Source organism: Staurois parvus, unplaced genomic scaffold (assembly GCF_062004578.1).
Source record: "Staurois parvus isolate SC_StPar_1 unplaced genomic scaffold, SC_StPar_1.0 ptg000456l, whole genome shotgun sequence".
Classification (NCBI taxonomy): domain Eukaryota; kingdom Metazoa; phylum Chordata; class Amphibia; order Anura; family Ranidae; genus Staurois; species Staurois parvus.
In genome coordinates, this window is record NW_028318252.1 from 868502 (window position 1) to 888918 (window position 20417).

Sequence of the window (20417 nt, forward strand, 5' to 3'; positions counted from 1 at the left end):
CCCAACGGATCAAATTCAAAATGCTTACACTGACGTACAAAGCTGTCTATAATACTGCCCCAAACTACATCACCGACCTAATATTCAAATTCCACCCTAAACGCACTCTCCGCTCCTCACAAGACCTCCTTCTCTCTAGTTCCCTGGTCTCCTCCTCCTATGCCCGCCTCCAGGACTTCTCCAGGGCATCGCCCATCCTCTGGAACTCCCTACCCCAATCCATCAGACTATCACCTACTCTCCTCTCCTTTAGGCGCACCCTGAAAACCCACCTCTTCAGGGAAGCCTACCCCGCCCCCTGCTAATTGCCGATCTCCTCCACTCTTCCTACCACTCCATCCCCCACAGCTTTTCCTCCTGTACCACTATCCCTTCCCTCCTAGATTGTAAGCTCCAAGGAGCAGGGCCCTCAATCCCCTCGTGTATCGCATTGTATTGTTATTGTACTGTCTCATATATTGTCCCCCATTGTAATGTACAGCGCTGAGCGAACTATTGGCGCTTTATAAATACTGTATAATAATAATAATAATAATTCTTTAAAAGTCCATTTACATTTTTTCAGTGCATCACCATGTTAACATGTAGTACAAAGATATAATATAAAGTGCAGCGCTTAAATATAAATGTGACACAAGATAAAATATTCATAAAAAAGTCCCAATAAAGGTGACCTAGGGTAACAGTGCACACTGACCAGAAGTGCACATAATTAGTGCAATGTAGAAAAGATGGAGTTCAGAAAGCCGTCCTCAGCATGAAGAGGGTAGATGTATTCCCCTGATTAATGAAGGTCCACACGATGAGTACAGTACTCAGAATAAATCCACTGGATGGCAGAAAAAGGAATCACGGCTCCACCAAAGAAAAGCACCACTCCTCCACTGCACATCAACGATATCTAGAAAAAATGCTCCCCACAAGGGATCAAGAAAAAATGCCCATAGTGAAGTACTGTAAAACTAATTTATTGGGATAAAGCAGGATGCATCCAGTAAAATGGCATAAGAAAGGCTAGCACACAGACAGCTAGCACATGTAAAACGGACAGGACTAACCGTCCTGTCAGATGTAGTGGCCGCCGGAGCTCCACAATGCTCCAACGGCCTACGCACGCCGGGGCTCCACAATGCTCCGACGGCCTACGCACGCCTTGACGTCACGCCGTCGGAGCATTGTGGAGCTCCGGCGGCCACTACATCTGACAGGACGGTTAGTCCTGTCCGTTTTACATGTGCTAGCTGTCTGTGTGCTAGCCTTTCTTATGCCATTTTACTGGATGCATCCTGCTTTATCCCAATAAATTAGTTTTACAGTACTTCACTATGGGCATTTTTTCTTGATCCCTTGTGGGGAGCATTTTTTCTATATATCGTTGATGTGCAGTGGAGGAGTGGTGCTTTTCTTTGGTGGAGCCGTGATTCCTTTTTCTGCCATCCAGTGGATTTATTCTGAGTACTATACTCATCGTGTGGACCTTCATTAATCAGGGGAATACATCTACCCTCTTCATGCTGAGGACGGCTTTCTGAACTCCATCTTTTCTACATTGCACTAATTATGTGCACTTCTGGTCAGTGTGCACTGTTACCCTAGGTCACCTTTATTGGGACTTTTTTTATGAATATTTTATCTTGTGTCACATTTATATTTAAGCGCTGCACTTTATATTATATTTTCATGTGAGGATTTTTTTGGTTATCCTGTGTGTTTCAGCTGCTTGTCTATCTAAAAAGCGCTCACTTTTTTGCTCTCTGTTCTATATGTAGTACAAAGAGGCAGCCTATTAAAAATAATCGTCTGCTAATGCACCAAAACATCCTAAATATTGGACACGTCACAAATCTTGTAGCGCAATGCACTGTGCTGTGTTCTGACCTGCTGCCACACATGAGCATTGCCTTAGTGCATTGGGGTGTCACTCAAAATGAGTAACGCTGCAATGCTTGTAACATATGTTGCTGCATGTTGTAGTAATGTGTTACCACATCACAGAAGCATCATACCACATAAGCATTATACCACAAGCACAGTGTGTTCTATGGTACGTGGTATGAGTATCAACACAAATTTAAAGGGCCAGTCCACTATTAATAATTTCAAGTGCATGCTATCCAGTTAAATCACCCAGCAGCTTCTGTGAGCAGATTTTTGTTTCTAGACTTTCATTCCAAGGTGACAGATCTGAAGTGTCACTCTCACTCTGAGATTTCCTTTATTTTACATAGGAAACAGTGCACTGAAATGAAACTTCTTGCTTGTCTTATTGGTAGCCATTTGCAGACCTTGCTGGAAGTTGCTGCTAAGTGCCGTTAAAGGTGTAAAAAGCCAGTAGGAGATAAAGCTGACCAGTAGTGGAGTATCAGGACAAAGTGGAGCAGGACCCTGCCTTGGGAGCGTGAGATGGCTTCCTATACTCCTTTATGGTCTTTCTGTAGGGTCATGTCAATGCAAAATATGCAGAGGGAATGAGTTTGATCTTTTATACTGTAATTATTATTATTATTATTATTATACAGGATTTATATAGCACCAACAGTTTGCTCAGTGCTTTACAATATAACGGGAGACAATACAGTTCAATACAAGAGGGATAGGAGGGCCTGATCCTGGGAGCTTACAATCTAAGAGACTGTATGTCTCTTAGACTGTAAGGTTGTAACAACTGTAATAAAAAAAACAGTCGTTTGAAGACAGGATAGTAAGTCCCAGGGGTGGACTGACCATTTGGAAACTCGGGCACTGCCCGAGGGCCTGGGCTCAGTAGGGGGCCCCATGAGATGCCCCTGGTACCTTTTTCATAGGCTTTTTGGAGTTTGGGCAAGGACACAGGGGCCCCATGATCCCCTATTGCCCAGGGGCCCCATGAGTTGTCAGTCTGCCCCTGGTAAGTCCACAATGCAGGCAGACAATGGCATAGTTCAGCATCAATGCACACGTTATCAGAGATAACCTAACAGGGTGTAATTCCTTCTATCCTTTTCATCTAATGGGACTGTAATCTGTGAAATACAATAACTTTTCTATGTTTTTGAAGTTACAGTATTTTATTTCATCTTTTTGGCCCATCTCTCCATAAAATGCTTAACATAAGAATATTTTGTGCTAATATCTGTATAATTTTCATTTCTATAGATGTATGTCACACTTGTTCTAAAGATAAAGGGATCTCGGCTGGTGAAGCCATCCCTGTGTCTGGCTCTCCTCTCCCCATCATGGCTGCTGTGCCTGCTGCGTGTGGCTGAGTACCGGAACCACTGGAGGGATGTTCTTGCTGGCACCGTGGTCGGATCTGCTATTGCTGTTTTCCTAGTAAGAACTGGGAATGGGGTTATTTAAAATGTGGTCTAAAAGCTGGACTCTAGGCAAACAGCTAAATACAAAACATAAAATACATATAAGGGAACTGATTTACCTGCCAAAAGTACTGTAGATTTATATTCCTGTTTCACAGGCCAGGAAAAAAAACTCCCCCTTCATCAGGTCTTCAGTTAAAATAAATCTTGAATGGGCTCAAAATGGGGATTTACTGTGTGACTCTATGTAGGGAAGCTGATGGCTGAACTAGGAGATATTAGCCAGTAGCATTTGTTTGAGCAATCCAGAGAATCTGAATTTCTATTCACACCTCCTCTCTTGGTTACTTGATAAACTCCCACAGCTTCTAGTACCATCTCTATGCTGATGACACCCAAATCTATCTTTCTACTCCTCACCTCACCCCTTCAGTTTCCTCTCACATTACTGACATGTCAGGATGTATGTCGCACCACTTCCTCAGTCTCAATCTTTCCTCAAACTCAATCTTTCTTAAACTGAAATCAGAATATTTCCTCTCACCCATGCCCCCTCCCCTGACATCTCCATCAAGATCAGTAATACAGCTATCATGTCCTCCCGTCATGCCAGGGTACTAGGTGTAATCCTGGACTCTGACCTGTCCTTTCAGCCCCAAATCCAATCGCTGTCCAAATCTTGTAGGCTTCCCCTCCGCAACATCTCCAAATACACCCCTTTTCAACCCTTGAAACCACTAAGCAACTATTAACTATTGTGACTCCCTCTTCATACGTCGACCTCTTCGCAGGCTATTACTCCCTTCAGCCTATCATGAATGCTACTTCCAGAATCATCTACCTTACCAACCGCTGTGTTCCGCCACCCCTGTCTTCCCATCTCTCCACTGACTGCCCAATGAATAAAATTCAAAATCGTAACAACAATATAGAAAGCCATTTGCAACTCTTATTTACAAAGATCACCCAAACCGTCCTTTCCGCTCCTCCCAAGACATTTTGATCTTTAGCTCTCTTGTCTCCTACTCCCATGCTTGTCTCCAGGACTTCTCCAGAGCCTCTTCCATCCTCTGAAACTCCCTACGCTCATCTGCCCACTACTCTGTCCATGTTTAGGTGATCCTATACTGCCTTCAGCTAACAACTGTTCATCCCCCACTTTTATTACCTTTTGTTCCACTTGCCCCTCTCTATTAGATCATAAGCTCCCAGGAGCAGGGCCCCCCTAACACAGAGGAACCCTTGAAATAACTTTCCAGCCTCAGGGAACCCCTGTTAAAAATGACTATATTTACAATTCATGATACATTAGTGTGATGGTCAGTGGGATGAATGCTCCTTACACTTGTGGTCTTTGTGAACAATTGATCCCTTACAAATAGCTAAAAAAGATCAGTGGTGTCAGAGGGAACTAATCTGAGAGGCAGAAATTGCTCATTGCTCAAGGATCCCGTAGCAACTCGTGGAGGAATCCCGGTTGAGAAACCCTGTGCTTATATTGTACGTATCTGTAAATGCTTGTGAATGTGTCTGTTGTAGATGTCTGACTTTGTAGATGAAGTCACACTAGGGGTTCTTTACTGAAACTGCATGTTACAAAATCTAGTGCAGCTCTACATAGAAACCAATCAGCTTCCAGGTTTTATTGCCAAAGCTTAACCTCCCTGGCGGTATTCCCGAGTGTAGCTCAGGGTAAAGTTTCAGTACCAAAAGCAGTAACCCCGAGCTACACTCGGGAATACTCTGCAGCGTTGCTCCGGGATCCCTGTTTCACTTACCTTGTCCTGCGCTCCCACGATTTCCCCCCTGCAGTGTCCCCGGCCATCTCCCCCGGCCGATGCTGGCATCCGTCTTCCAGGTTCCGTTCCCTGCGACGTCGGGACGTACGGGGAGGGAACCGGCGGGAAATTCAAAAATTTTAAAAGTGGCATTCACTCAATACACTAAAATCACATAGTATTCCATTACTGTATCAAACCATTTCACATACATTTTGTCCCGAGTGCTTTGACCTGCGCCCTGCCTGCATTTTTACTGTTCTTTCTGCCTGGAAACTGAGAAACGTCCATGGCGTCCAAAAAGCGTCCCTTTAGGTCAAAAGCGGTTTTAGACCGGCTAGAGAACAGCGATAGTAAATCAGAACCACTTGCAGAATTGAGTGATAATGATTCGTGGGGGAAATTCGACATCAGACACTGAAAACGATTCTGCGACTGAGCTCAGCGATGTGCGAACTTGGCGCTCTATTTCACATTTCAGTGTTTTTGGTTTGATTATATTATTGAATTAAATTTATTATTATTTTTTATGATTTTTTTCTTATATTATAATTTATGATTTCGTGTTTCAAATTTTAACATACTCGGGATGTTTACTAGACTCTTGTTCGGACAGATTTCAGTGAGTTATTCCTAAAAATTACAGGCCTACAATAAAAAAACATATTTCCATGCAAAAAAATGTACCGCTTTGAGCACAGAAATAGTGACATAATCAGACCGCTAGGGAGGTTAATTGAACAAGCTGAAGGTAGAAGCTGATTGGCTACCATGCACAGCTGCAGCAGATTCTGAGGACACCGGTTTTAGTGAATCTTCACCAATTTGTCTAACTAATCTCTGTCCCGGAGCATTTTGTGAGGTATCTATAGGTACACTTTATGAAGATTTATCTAGATGTTAAACTGTTTCCAATTGTATGAACAGTAATGTCATTCAGATTTTCTGCTCCTATAAAAAGAATATATTTACAGCAGAAAATGATAACTGAAAAAGAGAAAAAGGAATTGGTTAATCCCACAGATCTAACAACACTCTCTGAATTCCCCTCCTGCTTCAGGTAACCTGTGTGCTGAATAATTTTGGAAGCTCCACCCCTGAGGAGAAGGAGTTACAGCAGAAAGAAGAGGACGAGGTCCCCATTCCTGAGAACCTTCATCCTCCGGCACGTGAAAAGTTAAGTGTGGTACAGGTAAGGGGGGACCCAGTGAGCTAACAAGAACAGTTCTCATTTATCAATGTGTCTTGAATAAGACGTGGATCCACAGCTTTATAACAACCAGACTCAAAGGACAGGATCTGATTAGTTCATATTTCAGACACTTTGATAAAGTGGTAGGTTAGCCATAAAGCAGATGTCTCCACAATGACCGAGACAAGCAGAAGGACACCTTCCTGTCCTCGGTAGTTCCTGGACTCACCGCCCTTTGTGCAATAAGGTCGGAGCACTCTTCACTACCCAGAAGGATAGCAGCAAATTGAAGCCATAAAGCTGGAGTCAGGCTTTAACCCCTTGGCGCTGGCGCCTCCTGGCCCTTTAAGGGTTTCAGAAGCCGGGAGGCGGGGCAGGGTTTAGTGTCATATGACACGCCATCACAGCGGTCACATGATCTGGAAAGGTCCCGATCGAAAGAGGAGATCAGGACCTTTCCGTGAGTACTGGACATGTGTGCTGGGAGCAGGGGTGGACTGACAACTCATGGGGCCCCCAGGCAATAGGGGATCATAGGGCCCCTGTGTCCTTGCCCAAACTCAAAAAAGCCTATGAAAAAGGTACCAGGGGCATCTTATGGGGCCCCCTACTGACCCCGGGCCCTCGGGCAGTGCACGAGTTTCCAAATGGTCAGTCCGCCCCTGGCTGGGAGCGCGTATGGCGTGCGCTATCAGCACATATGTTTTTTTTTTTTATAGAACGAAGAAGATAGAAGATCTAGGCCCAGACGCCGAGAGGCCGCACATTTGCGTTCGGCTGGCGTGAAGAGGTTAACCGCTTGTTGACTGTGCTATAGCCGACTGACGGCTACAGCACGGTCGTCCAGTTCTGGGAGGGCTTCATATGACGTCCTCCCAGAACCATGCCCCCAGTGGCGCACACCCGGCGCTCTGTGTTCGCTGCGTCTTTTGGACACAGCTAATCACATGACATGGTAAAGGACCAATCACAGTGGCCTTTTACCACATGATCAGCTGTGTCCAATCACAGCTGATCACCATGTAAACATACTTGCTGGTTATTGGCAGTACTTTCTCCACACTGTCACAGCATGAGGAAAGTACTGCCGATAAAAGGAGACATCTACATTGATAATCAGGGCACTATCAGCGCCCTGATTATCAGAGCAGCCCCATCAGCACCCCAACAGTGCTGCCAATTTTCTTTTTTAAAAAAAAAACTATTTGGTCTTTTTTCATTTGTTTAGCAAAAAAATAAAACACCCAGTGGTGATTAAATACCACCAAAAAAAGCTCTATTTGTTTGAAAATAATGGTAAAAATTTCATATGGGTGTAGTGTTGCATGACCGCGCAATTATTATTCAAAGTGCGACAGCGCTGAAAGCTGAAAATTGGCCTGGGCAGGAAGGTAGGCAAGTGGTTAATGTATTCAGCAATGTTTTGAGCAGTATTGTTTTGTCCTGTTGATAGGAGATAGGAGCATGCTGTGAAATTCAACAACCCTCCTTGCCCAGTACAGGCTCCATAACAATTTACTTTTCATGCTGTTTTATTTATAGATGTATGGATGTAGGACAGACTCTGAAGCTGACCTTATACCATTGTTTTTTTTTTCATTCAGCCAGTGGGCTGAATTATAAAAAAATACAAAAAAACCCCAACAGATTCCTCCATCCACACAAATAGGGTGGATGGAGGAATCCATGCCACCAGATGGCTAATTCACACAGTGTGTGGCGGCAGACATTTTACTGCATTGTAAAACGTCTGTCACTGCAAGAACACACAGAAAACAATTGTTTCCTATGTGTCCCATTCACAGCCTATGGCTGTGCTACAGCATGCTACAATAAAATGCGGACACGCTGCATTTTATCCAAGCACACCATGCCGAACCGCATGGTAATGTGCAGCAACGTAGCCGTGTGATGCGCTGAATCACACACCACACTGCCCCCTACCGCAGCTGGGAACACATTTGTCTAAGCGGTAAAGTGTTCCCAACAGGTCACAGACCGGTACCCCACATGGAAGAACAATATATTTCACCTCACAAGCCCCCCCGAAGAATCCCTTAGACTAGTGGTCCCCAACCTTCGGCCAGTCCCACATAGAAGAAAAATATATTTTAAATATATTTTAAAAATATTCTTCCCAAATATATTGACATATATTTGAAATACTACAATGTTGGCCGTATTCTATATATATTTATATATATATATATATATATATATACTGCATGATGGAATGCGTTTTTTATATATTACAAAATCTATGAATATATTTTTAAATATATTCTTCAGATTTTTTTCACATATAAAAAAAGTCATTTTAACATATCTTTTTGCATATATTTGTAAATAAATTCTAAAAATGTAGATTAAATGTATTTTTAACCACTTACCTACCGGGTGCTTTTACCCCCTTCCTGCCCAGGCCAATTTTCAGCTTTCAGCGCTGTCGCACTTTGAATGACAATTGCGCGGTCATGCAACACTGTACTCATATGAAATCTTTATCATTTTTTTTGAGACAGATAGAGCTTTCTATTGGTGGTATTTAATCACCTCGGGGTTTTTAATTTTTTTCTAAACAAACCAAAAACAACTGAAAATTTTGAAAAAAAAAACGTTTTTACTTAGTTTCTGTTATAAAATGTTGTAAATAAGTGATTTTTCTCCTTCACTGATGTGCGCTAATGAGGCTGCAGTGGTGGGCACTGATAGGCGGCACTGATGAGGAGGCACTGGTAGGTGGCACTAATGGGCATTGACAGGCATCAGTGATGGGCACTGAAAGGCAGCACTTATGTATGGCACTGATAGGTAGTACTGATAGGCGGCACTGATTGGCACTGATAGGTGGTGCTGACTGGCACTGTTAGGTGGTACTGACTGGCACTGTTAGGTGGCACTGATGGGCAGCACTGACTGGCACTGATAGGTGACACTGACAGGCACTGATAGGTGGTACTGATAGGCAGCACTGATTGGCACTGATAGGTGGCGCTGCCTGGCACTGATAGGTGGCGCTGCCTGGCACTATTAGGTGGTACTGACTGGCACTGTTAGGCGGCACTGATAAGCAGCACTGACTGGCACTGATAGGTGACACTGACTGGCACTGATTGGCAGCACTGATAGGCGGCACTGACTGGCATTGATAGGTGGCAATGACTGGCACTGATAGGTGGCACTGAAAGGCAGCTCAGATGGGCACTGATATGTTGCATTGATTTGCACTGGTAGGCAGTGATACGTGGCATTGATGTGGCACTGATGGGCACTGGCAGGTGGCACTGCTGGGGCTACACTGATCATCAGGGCTCACTGATGATGTGTGTTTTTAAAGGAAAAGTATAAGCACCCATTCACAACTACACAGACAGTATGTGGTAGCAAACTGTCATGCCCATAGATGTAAATACGCCCTGAAGGTGTTTAGTAGGTTTAATCATCTATTGCTACTTATATGCCTGTTAACACATTTTTTTGTGCATTGATGCATATTACCTTAAGGCAGACTTTTCACTTTCCCAATGTATGAAAATATATACCTGCACTTCTTTTGGGCAGCACACATTACATTCACATCTGTTGCCCGATGCACTGAAGGGCAGGTGTGCTTGTTTGGAGACGCTCCTGTATGTTGCCATACTGTTGAAGGTTGCCAGACCAGTTCTCTTAGGTCCGTTGGGCTGTAATGGGCTCTGCTAATAACGTGGTGTATTGAGGTGTATGGGAGAGAAAGCAGCAAGAGCGAAGCTTGTAATGGATTATCACTGTGCTTAGTGAACTGAGCCTATTGTTTGCTATAGAATGGGAAATGCATTGTAAAGGAGTTGTGTAACAATGCAAAATACTGATGAAAGCTGCAGTCCTATGATTCTCAAGCTGCTGCTTCTCTTTAAGTTCGGTCACTCATCTGGAATGAATATGCCCAGTAGTCGCACTATATCAGATTACATCAGATGCTTTGGAGACGGGTGTTTTACTTTGTGCCACATTCCCTTTAAGAGATTTAAAGCTGAACTCTGGGGAAATGAAAAATCTACCCTTCCACTAAGGCTCCCCCTGCACTGCAAAGACTGAATGGGTGTTTATGCCTTGGGTACCTGTAAAAAGCACCTTTGCTCACCTTAACTTTTGATTCCCTGGCATCTGATGCTCATGTGTTCTCTCTGATGCTCTGGATTGTGGGTGGACCCTCGGCATCCCCTTTTTGAATGCAGGACTATTATTTATTTCAGGTACTTATATAGCGCCATCAATTTATGCAGGGCTTTACATACATATTGTACATTCACATCAGTCCCTAACCCTCAAGGGGTGTACAATCTAAGGTCCCCAACTTATATTCATATACAAGGGCCAATTTAGACAGGATCCAATTAACCTACCAGCATGTCTTTGGACTGTGGGAGGAAACCAGTGTCCGAGTGCACGAATGGTCAGTCCGCCCCTGATGCGCTCCCTTCTCAAGCATTGAAGGAAATCAGTGAGAGTAATTTTGCTTTTTAGGGGGAGAAACAAGTACAGATTTCAAATATGTCATGACCAGTATTAGTCACTCCTTTATCCATTCATTTTTTTTTGCCATATAATGGTCAGCCCTCACACATGTTCACTTCATCAAATCTGGCCCTCTTTGAAAAACGTTTGGACACCCCCTGGTCTACAGCAACATAATAATGTATACTTTGCTGTCCAAACAATTATAACATTTCTCTTCTGTTTATCTCTCCTCCCTTCCTTCCTTTTTTCCTTCCCTTTCCTTCCTTCTTTCCTTCCCTCCCTCCTTCCTTCCTTCCCTCCCTCCTTCCTTCCCTCCCTCCTTCCTTCCTTCCCTCCCTCCTTCCTTCCTTCCTTCCCTCCTTCCTTCCTTCCTTCCCTCCTTCCTTCCTTCCTTCCCTCCTTCCTTCCTTCCTTCCTTCCTTCCTTCCTTCTTTCCTTCCTTCCTTCCCTCCTTCCTTCCTTCCCTCCTTCCTTCCTTCCTTCCCTCCTTCCTTCCCTCCTTCCTTCCTTCCCTCCTTCCTTCTTTCCTTCCCTCCTTCTTTCCTTCCCTCCCTCCTTCCTTCCCTCCCTCCTTCCTTCCTTCCCTCCTTCCTTCCCTCCTTCCTTCTTTCCTTCCCTCCCTCCTTCCTTCCTTCCTTCTTTCCCTCCCTCCTTCCTTCCTTCCCTCCCTCCTTCCTTCCTTCCTTCCTTCCTTCCTTCCTTCCTTCCTTCCTTCCTTCCTTCCTTCCTTCCCTCCCTCCTTCCTTCCTTCCTTCCCTCCTTCCTTCCTTCCTTCCTTCCCTCCCTCCTTCCTTCCTTCCCTCCTTCCCTCCCTCCTTCCTTCCTTCCTTCCTTCCCTCCTTCCCTCCCTCCTTCCTTCCTTCCCTCCTTCCTTCCTTCCCTCCCTCCTTCCTTCCTTCCCTCCCTCCCTCCTTCCTTCCCTCCTTCCCTCCTTCCTTCATTCCCTCCCTCCTTCCTTCCTTCCTTCCTTCCCTCCCTCCTTCCTTCCCTCCTTCCTTCTTTCCTTCCCTCCCTCCTTCCTTTCCTCCCTCCCTTCCCTCCCTCCCTTCTTTCCTTCCCTCCCTCCCTTCTTTCCTTCCCTCCTTCCTTCTTTCCTTCCCTCCTTCCTTCCTTCCCTCCCTCCTTCCCTCCTTCCCTCCCTCCTTCCTTCCCTCCTTCCCTCCTTCCTTCCTTCCCTCCTTCCTTCCTTCCCTCCTTCCTTCCTTCCCTCCTTCCTTCCTTCCCTCCTTCCTTCCCTCCTTCCCTCCTTCCTTCCTTCCCTCCCTCCTTCCCTCCTTCCTTCCTTCCTTCCCTCCTTCCTTCCTTCCTTCCTTCCTTCCTTCCTTCCTTCCCTCCTTCCCTCCTTCCTTCCCTCCTTCCTTCCCTCCTTCCTTCCCTCCTTCCCTCCTTCCTTCCTTCCTTCCCTCCTTCCTTCTTTCCTTCCCTCCCTCCTTCCTTCCCTCCCTCCCTTCCCTCCCTCCCTTCTTTCCTTCCCTCCCTCCTTCCTTCCTTCCCTCCCTCCTTCCTTCCTTCCCTCCTTCCCTCCCTCCTTCCCTCCCTCCTTCCTTCCTTCCTTCCTTCCTTCCCTCCTTCCTTCCTTCCTTCCCTCCTTCCTTCCTTCCTTCCCTCCTTCCTTCCTTCCCTCCTTCCTTCCTTCCCTCCTTTCTTCCTTCCTTCCCTCCTTTCTTCCTTCCTTCCCTCCTTTCTTCCCTCCTTCCCTCCTTTCTTCCCTCCTTCCCTCCTTTCTTCCCTCCTTCCCTCCTTTCTTCCCTCCTTCCCTCCTTTCTTCCCTCCTTCCTTCCTTCTTTTCTTCCTTCCCTCCTTCCTTCCTTCCTCTCAATAGGATTGTGGAACTCCATCCAGCAATGTCACCTGACCCTCCTCCATGCCTTGTTCCTGTCACTCCTGATGTTCTTATACCATCGAACTGTATGACCAGCCAAGTATAGAGCTCAACGGTGCTCATCGAAGTTTCACCAACTGGAAAGTGCCCAAGAGCTGTAAGAGTGTGGTCCGTTTGCACTGAATATCCATATGCACGTCAGAGACAAATCTCCCGCCTTTACCATCACTCTGACACTGGTAATATAACGTGAGATATTTTCCTGATTTTGGCACCAAATTCTCACATTTCAAAAGTGATTTCATTTTCTTAGTGTTATTTACCATGCTTGTCATTTGTATGTGTGCGTTCAGACCTTTGTTATTGCAGCAAAATAGCACCTATGATTTCCTCTTTGTCTCCCTACAGATGTTCAGCTGCAGCAATTCTGTATATAAAATGTAGGTCCTATTTATATATAAAAATCCTTGCGGCTGATCAACCGTTTTCTTAGGAAGCATCCTCAATTCCTACAGCTTCAAATGTTTGTTGGGCTGTTTGGTGATAATTTTTCACAAATTTTTACTGTATTTTTACAATTATTATAAATTAGTGAAATCTCCAGCCTGCAAAAATTTTAGGACAGATTTTCACTGAAAATATTGGCAAAAATTTTCCCCACCCAAAAACCTGTTCAACTCCATATTTAAAGGAAGAACTTCATAAAGTCTTCATTGATTTACCCATATCTACCGAATCTTGTAGATATGGATAAAAGAAAGCAGATGGAATTTCGCAGAGAAACATACAATAATCTGTTTTTCTGACCTGTTTAATAGGGCCTTTTGCCTCCTTAAAGTGTACCTGTCAGTAGACAAGTTGCTGCAAAAGATGGTAGAGGATATGAACTACCCTATGTTCTTCCTTTTATGAAGATTTTAGTGTATTCTGAAATCTGGACGGTTAAATTGGACCTGAAACAGACTAAACCACATCTAAGGTAACAACAGTGCTGTGTTGGCCTAGAACTTGATTCCTGTGTCGCTGGGGAGTCCCTTGGGCCCTAGGTCCAGACTGTACTGGGCATCTCAACTAAGCCTTCTCTCTAAGCCATGCCCCTGTTATTCCGCTGGAAGATACCAGAATTTCAGTGCACAGTAGAGGTTTTGGCATTTGATATTTGAATGATGGGACGCAACTTCAAGTAACACATAATGAATTTATGCCACAAGTTCAACTCTTTTACTGGTATAAAGGTGTATTCTGTGCCCGTCCTCATTTAGTTTTAATTTTCTCCTGGCTTAACTTCACCAGCAGCTATCTTCTTGTACTGTGAGAATTGCACTGGCCACTAGTGAGCGTCCCTGGACAATGGAATGGCAAGGATGAGGCTTAGCTATGAAGTCAGAAGTTCTTCCATCACAAACTCTAAAATATTTGTCTAAGTATTAGAAGTTGCCCCAAGCTTCTTCCAGGGTTGTTACAACCATAAGGGGAGAGGTCTGTCCCAGGCGGTGTCTTCTAAGGGCAGAGTGGACCCTTACCCCAGATAACAGCAGAGGGATCCAGAAGCTGCGGAATGTATTTCTAGTCCATTAAGACCTCATTTACATGGACCTCAAAAGAGGGTGCTTGGCAAGCATTTGTAGTGCCTACGAACTGCCAAATGGACTCGTACTTCACCTTTACTAGACATTGCTTTTCACTGTGTCAACCCTAGAGTTGCATGCAACTTTCGAGCCACACTATTCCATTCATTTCAATTGCCTACCTCCATTTGGGAAGTGTTGACAGTTTTTGCCAAAGACACTTGCTAACATGGGGTTGCTCCTTTACATGGTCTGCAAGGATGTAACCTAACAGCAACTGCCTCCATCAGAGTTGGTTGAGTGAGGTGGAGCATCATTTCATGTGTAGGAAAGCCCCTGCTCCTATCTCGCCTAACCTAACCTTCTAATACTTCTAACCTTCTAACAAAGGAGTTTAAAGTTGTGGATGGGCAGGGCAGAACTTTTCTGAAATACACTAAAACCTTCAACTTGAAGACAGCAATAGCAGATCCAGCCTTTCCTGCTTCTTGGCAGCTTGCTGTATGCTGCAGTGTAATAGGTGCACATTAAGGCTAGGCGACACTCTATGGGACTCCCTAAGCCTCATCTTGAGTGATGTTGCACAAATAGCTATCACAGTACAAATCCCACTATCCATATTCCAACCCAACACTACAGTTAAGTAAAAGCCCCTCTCAGGCATGCTGCAGCCTAACCCAGCTTGATTGCTGCATTTGTATTGTCCCCTCTCATTGGTGATGTCAGACCACTCATTGACTGCTGCCCGTGTAGCTGCACCTATCATAAAATAATAATAACTACCTTTCCAACAATGCAAATTGTTTCATTGTAAGGGTCCTTCAGACCATTGAGTTGTGCTACCATTTTACATAGACCGCCAATTAACCTACATAGTGGTACCATTTTGAGTGGAACTCCAGTGAAGCTACACAGTGGAACTATTTTGAATGGAACTCCAATGAACCTACACAGTGGTACCATTTTGAGTGGAGCTGCAGTGAACCTACACTGTGGAACTATTTTGAATGGAACTCCAATGAACCTACACAGTGGTACCATTTTGAGTGGAGCTCCAGTGAACCTGCACCGTGGAACTATTTTGAATGGAACTCCAATGGACCTACACAATGGTACCATTTTGAGTTGAACCTACACCGTGCACCACAACGCACATCCATGTCATCACGCCAAAATGCACAGATGGTTCACATCTGTGCATTGTGCTGCACTGCTATGGGAAAAAAAGGTGTAGGTCTGTTAATTCAACCCATTCAAAATGAATAAGATGAATGTGGTAGCACATTGCAACAATATGAATTGCATCATGTGATCAGTGGAGCACAAGGAGGGGTTGTGTGTAAATAACAGCGACCTTCAGGCCCAGATGCTGCTAATCAGAGTAAAAGTTTTCAAGTAAAAGATATTTTTCCCCATGGAAAGGTTAAAGCAGTCCTTGTGTCATATCTAATTCTTCATGTTAAGTGCACACGTGTTACTTAATGTACAAGCTTTATACTTACAGGTATTTATTACCTCTCACAAAGATCACAGTAATGGTCCTCACCCCTCTGACAATGTCTTCATCTTTCCTAATGTCCAGAAGGCCAGATCCATCTTTTTTAGATATCATCAAGGGTCAGTATCTAATTTCAGAACTGAGATGTTGGCTAAGAGATCACAGTTATGTAAATCCTGGTGCCTGCAATTCGTGGCTGTTTTTACAAATGACTTGATACAAATTTACAATGTGCAGTCTAACTCCACCATTCTTGACCAGAGTTCACTGAAACCCTAGGATTCCTCCAGAGGTTGCTGGATGTTCCTTGAGCTATGGCTGATTGACCTCCCATGGCATTCTGACCACCACCAATAAAGGGACTTTTTTTCCTACTGAACACCAATGAATTGGTTTTTGAAAGGTTTCCCTGAGACCTGAAAATTATTTTAGCTCTTCTGTTAAGAGGTTTAACCCACACAGGACACATAGCAAGGGCACATTGGAAGCTGAAGATATCCAGTGTGTCCCGATTCAACAACTATACAAACAATTTGCAACCAGCCCAAACTATAACTAGCCTTTGCAGCAAGGAGCACATGGAAGGGCAATGCATGTCAAAGATAAACAAAAATTCCCAGCTCACTTACCAGCCGGCCTGCAATAAAACCAAATTGACCCTGTCTAACAATTCAGTATATGTGTAAGCTGCAGGAGCCGCAACAAAGGCACCCACGTGTACTCCAGTCCTAACTCTATAATATTGAGAGTCTCCCAAGTTGGAACACATATACCTGTAGAAATGGATACGTTGAGGGCAAGTGTGCCTGGATACCAGAATAGGAAAGCAATATAAGTGAGCGCTCTGAGAAAGTAGCCACTAGAACCAAAAAAAGGTGACACACCAACCTCACAAAACAACACTGGAAAAAGAATAGTGCAGCGCTTAAAATAAATATCCATGTGACATAAACATAAAGTTTAAAGTTTACCTGTAACTAAAAAACAATCATGATACTAGTGCAAAAATGAAATAGGACACGTCCAATTGGTGTCACAAGTTCCACATAGATCAGTATATCATAAATGGATAAATGATGAATAATACAATAACTATAAAGAATTAATCAATGGTTCTACAAAACACGTGTCCAACCAGTATAGTGTATATCCAGATGAGCAAGTCCCAAAGTGCAACACAACTTCTCCACCTTGTCACCAGCAGTGTGCAATCCTGTATTATAGCCAATGCTGTACATCCCAGGTACCCTCCCTAGCATTCAAGCCCATGGCCACCTGTGTGTCCCAAGTACTCTCCTTTGCATTCATGCCCTGGATGCCAATCAACTTTCTTGCAGGATTGATGTTGTCATCTCATCTCCCAGTCCCGACGTCTCCTGAAAAGGCTTCCTCTGGATTCCGGGGCCTGTCACTTTACCGAAACAGGTATTGAATGCTGAGGAGAGTACTTGGGATACACAGGCAGCCAGGGGCTTGAATGCTGAAGAGAGTACTTGGGATACACAGGCAGCCAGGGGCTTGAATGCTGAAGAGAGTACTTGGGATACACAGGCAGCCAGGGGCTTGAATGCTGAGGAGAGTACTTGGGATACACAGGCAGCCAGGGGCTTGAATGCTGAAGAGAGTACTTGGGATACACAGGCAGCCAGGGGCTTGAATGCTGAAGAGAGTACTTGGGATACACAGGCAGCCAGGGGCTTGAATGCTGAAGAGAGTACTTGGGATACACAGGCAGCCAGGGGCTTGAATGCTGAGGAGAGTACTTGGGATACACAGGCAGCCAGGGGCTTGAATGCTGAAGAGAGTACTTGGGATACACAGGCAGCCAGGGGCTTGAATGCTGAGGAGAGTACTTGGGATTCACAGGCAGCCAGGGGCTTGAATGCTGAGGAGAGTTCTTGGGATACACAGGCAGCCAGGGGCTTGAATGCTGAAGAGAGTACTTGGGATACACAGGCAGCCAGGGGCTTGAATGCTGAAGAGAGTACTTGGGATACACAGGCAGCCAGGGGCTTGAATGCTGAAGAGAGTACTTGGGATACACAGGCAGCCAGGGGCTTGAATGCTGAGGAGAGTACCTGGGATACACAGGCAGCCAGGGGCTTGAATGCTGAGGAGAGTACCTGGGATACACAGGCAGCCAGGGGCTTGAATGCTGAGGAGAGTACCTGGGATACACAGGCAGCCAGGGGCTTGAATGCTGAGGAGAGTACCTGGGATACACAGGCAGCCAGGGGCTTGAATGCTGAAGAGAGTACTTGGGATACACAGGCAGCCAGGGGCTTGAATGCTGAGGAGAGTACTTGGGATACACAGGCAGCCAGGGGCTTGAATGCTGAAGAGAGTACTTGGGATACACAGGCAGCCAGGGGCTTGAATGCTGAAGAGAGTACTTGGGATACACAGGCAGCCAGGGGCTTGAATGCTGAAGAGAGTACTTGGGATACACAGGCAGCCAGGGGCTTGAATGCTGAGGAGAGTACCTGGGATACACAGGCAGCCAGGGGCTTGAATGCTGAGGAGAGTACCTGGGATACACAGGCAGCCAGGGGCTTGAATGCTGAGGAGAGTACCTGGGATACACAGGCAGCCAGGGGCTTGAATGCTGAAGAGAGTACTTGGGATACACAGGCAGCCAGGGGCTTGAATGCTGAGGAGAGTACTTGGGATACACAGGCAGCCAGGGGCTTGAATGCTGAAGAGAGTACTTGGGATACACAGGCAGCCAGGGGCTTGAATGCTGAAGAGAGTACTTTGGATACACAGGCAGCCAGGGGCTTGAATGCCAAGGAGAGTACTTGGGATACACAGGCAGCCAGGGGCTTGAATGCTGAAGAGAGTACTTGGGATACATAGGCAGCCAAAGGCTTGAATGCTGAGGAGAGTACCTGGGATATACAGTATTGACTATAATACATGCCTTCGTAATTTAGCCCGCTGGTGAGTGCATAGAGTTGGAGGATTGCACACTGCTGGTGACAAGGTGGAGAATTTTTTTGCACCTATTGAACTTTTTCATCTGGATATACCCCGTACTGGCTGGACACATGTATATTGTAGCACTATTGATTATTTCTTTATAGTTATTTTATTCATCATTTATCCATTTATGATATACTGATCTATGTGGAACTTGTGACACCAATTACATTGGAGGTGTCCCCTTTCCTTTTCTTTTTCACTTTTTGCACTAGTATAATGATTGGTTTTTACTTACAGGTATAATTTATGTTTATGCCAGAGAGATATATATATTTTTTAAATATTTAATTTAAGTGCTGTAGCTTCTCCATAAGAATACAAAGATAATTTACATTCATACGTACCACCTAGATGGGGTGCACCCAAGCCTTTCATAGGCATGCCAAGGACAGAAGGAGACGACAGGGTACAAGAAAGCTGTGAAGATCCTAATGGGGAAGAGTCCTGCTCCACCGGACTCAAATTAAAAACACATATTTTGAATGGATATTAAGTTATAGGTCCTGACTTTTGGATTACCAGCCCGTATCAACCTCTGTATCTACTGGGTGTTGCCTCCATGGAAGTAAACTTTGATATCTCACCAGTAGAGGGACCATCCTGATAGATCCCAGAAATTACTTTGAGCCAGACTTCATAACAGGGGCGGACTGACAACTCATGGGGCAATAGGGGATCCTAATGAGGAAGAGTCCTGCTCCACCGGACTCAAATTAAAAACAATTATTTTGAATGGATATTAAGTTATAGGTCCTGACTTTTGGATTACCAGCCCGTATCAACCTCTGTATCTACTAGGTGTTGCCTCCATGGAAGTAAACTTTGATATCTCACCAGTAGAGGGACCATCTTGATAGATCCCAGAAATGACTTTGAGCCAGACTTCATAACAGGGGCGGACTGACAACTCATGGGGCAATAGGGGATCATGGGGCCCCTGTGTCCTTGCCCAAACTCAAAAAAGCCTATGAAAAAGGTACCAAGGGCATCTCATAGGGCCCCCTACTGACCCCAGGCCCTCGGGCAGTGCCCGAGTTTTCAAATGGTCAGTCCGCCCCTGCTTCATAATGACCCAAGGAAAGAACAAGGACAAGCATACGACTGTTATTTACACCCTATGCTTCCTCCCTGATCTACCTGTGAGCTTTGAGCAGAGTTTCCCTTTAAATGAATACTTGAGACAGTGCAGCCTTCACAACAGGCAGCTGTGAACACGGACATGTTGTAGCTGTTTCACTTTCTAACTGTGTGATTTCTATTATTTGTACATTTTTGTATGTGCTGCACACAATGATGGCTTCTATTAAAATTGATACTGTCTTGTAATAACGCTGTGCAGTTATTTCTGGGTGCATACTGTATATACCTTGTGCATAGGATACAGATAGGAAAATGTTTAATTTTTAGGATCCTCTAACTTACTGGAGGCAATATTACAGCCAAATTAGCAAAATAAGGGGCTGAACCACATATAGAGAATTTGCCTGTACTGTTATAGATTGAACAATTTCTGCCCTGTTACTGCACATTGGGCCAGGGTGTAAAAGATTTTTTTCTGTCAGTTATCTGGATCATCTAGGCTTGATAAAGAATTTTTAAAGAGCATTTGAAAGGATGCCTATATACCAGGGGCGGACTGACAACTCATGGGGCCCCCGGGCAATAGGGGATCATGGGGCCCCTGTGTCCTTGCCCACACTCAAAGCACACCCAAAAAAAGCTTATAAAAAAAGGTACCAGTGGCATTTCATGGGGCCCCCTACTGACCCCGGGCTCTCGGG

General features: G+C 44.8%; 1 protein-coding gene across 2 annotated transcripts in view; it reads left to right on the plus strand.

Annotated features, from left to right (window-relative positions):
- Positions 1-19965, plus strand: part of PLPPR2 (phospholipid phosphatase related 2) — a 53914-nt gene extending 33949 nt beyond the window's left edge. The window contains exons 7-9 of one of the 2 annotated variants that reach the window (XM_089688835.1): positions 3136-3312; positions 6135-6266; positions 12589-19965. In XM_089688835.1, the coding sequence (XP_089544961.1) occupies positions 3136-3312; positions 6135-6266; positions 12589-12621 (342 nt within the window). In that variant the 3' untranslated portion in view covers positions 12622-19965. The remainder of the gene's footprint in view (positions 1-3135; positions 3313-6134; positions 6267-12588) is intronic. The other variant, XM_089688834.1, reaches the window with a different exon arrangement.
- The last annotated feature ends 452 nt before the right edge of the window (positions 19966-20417 follow it).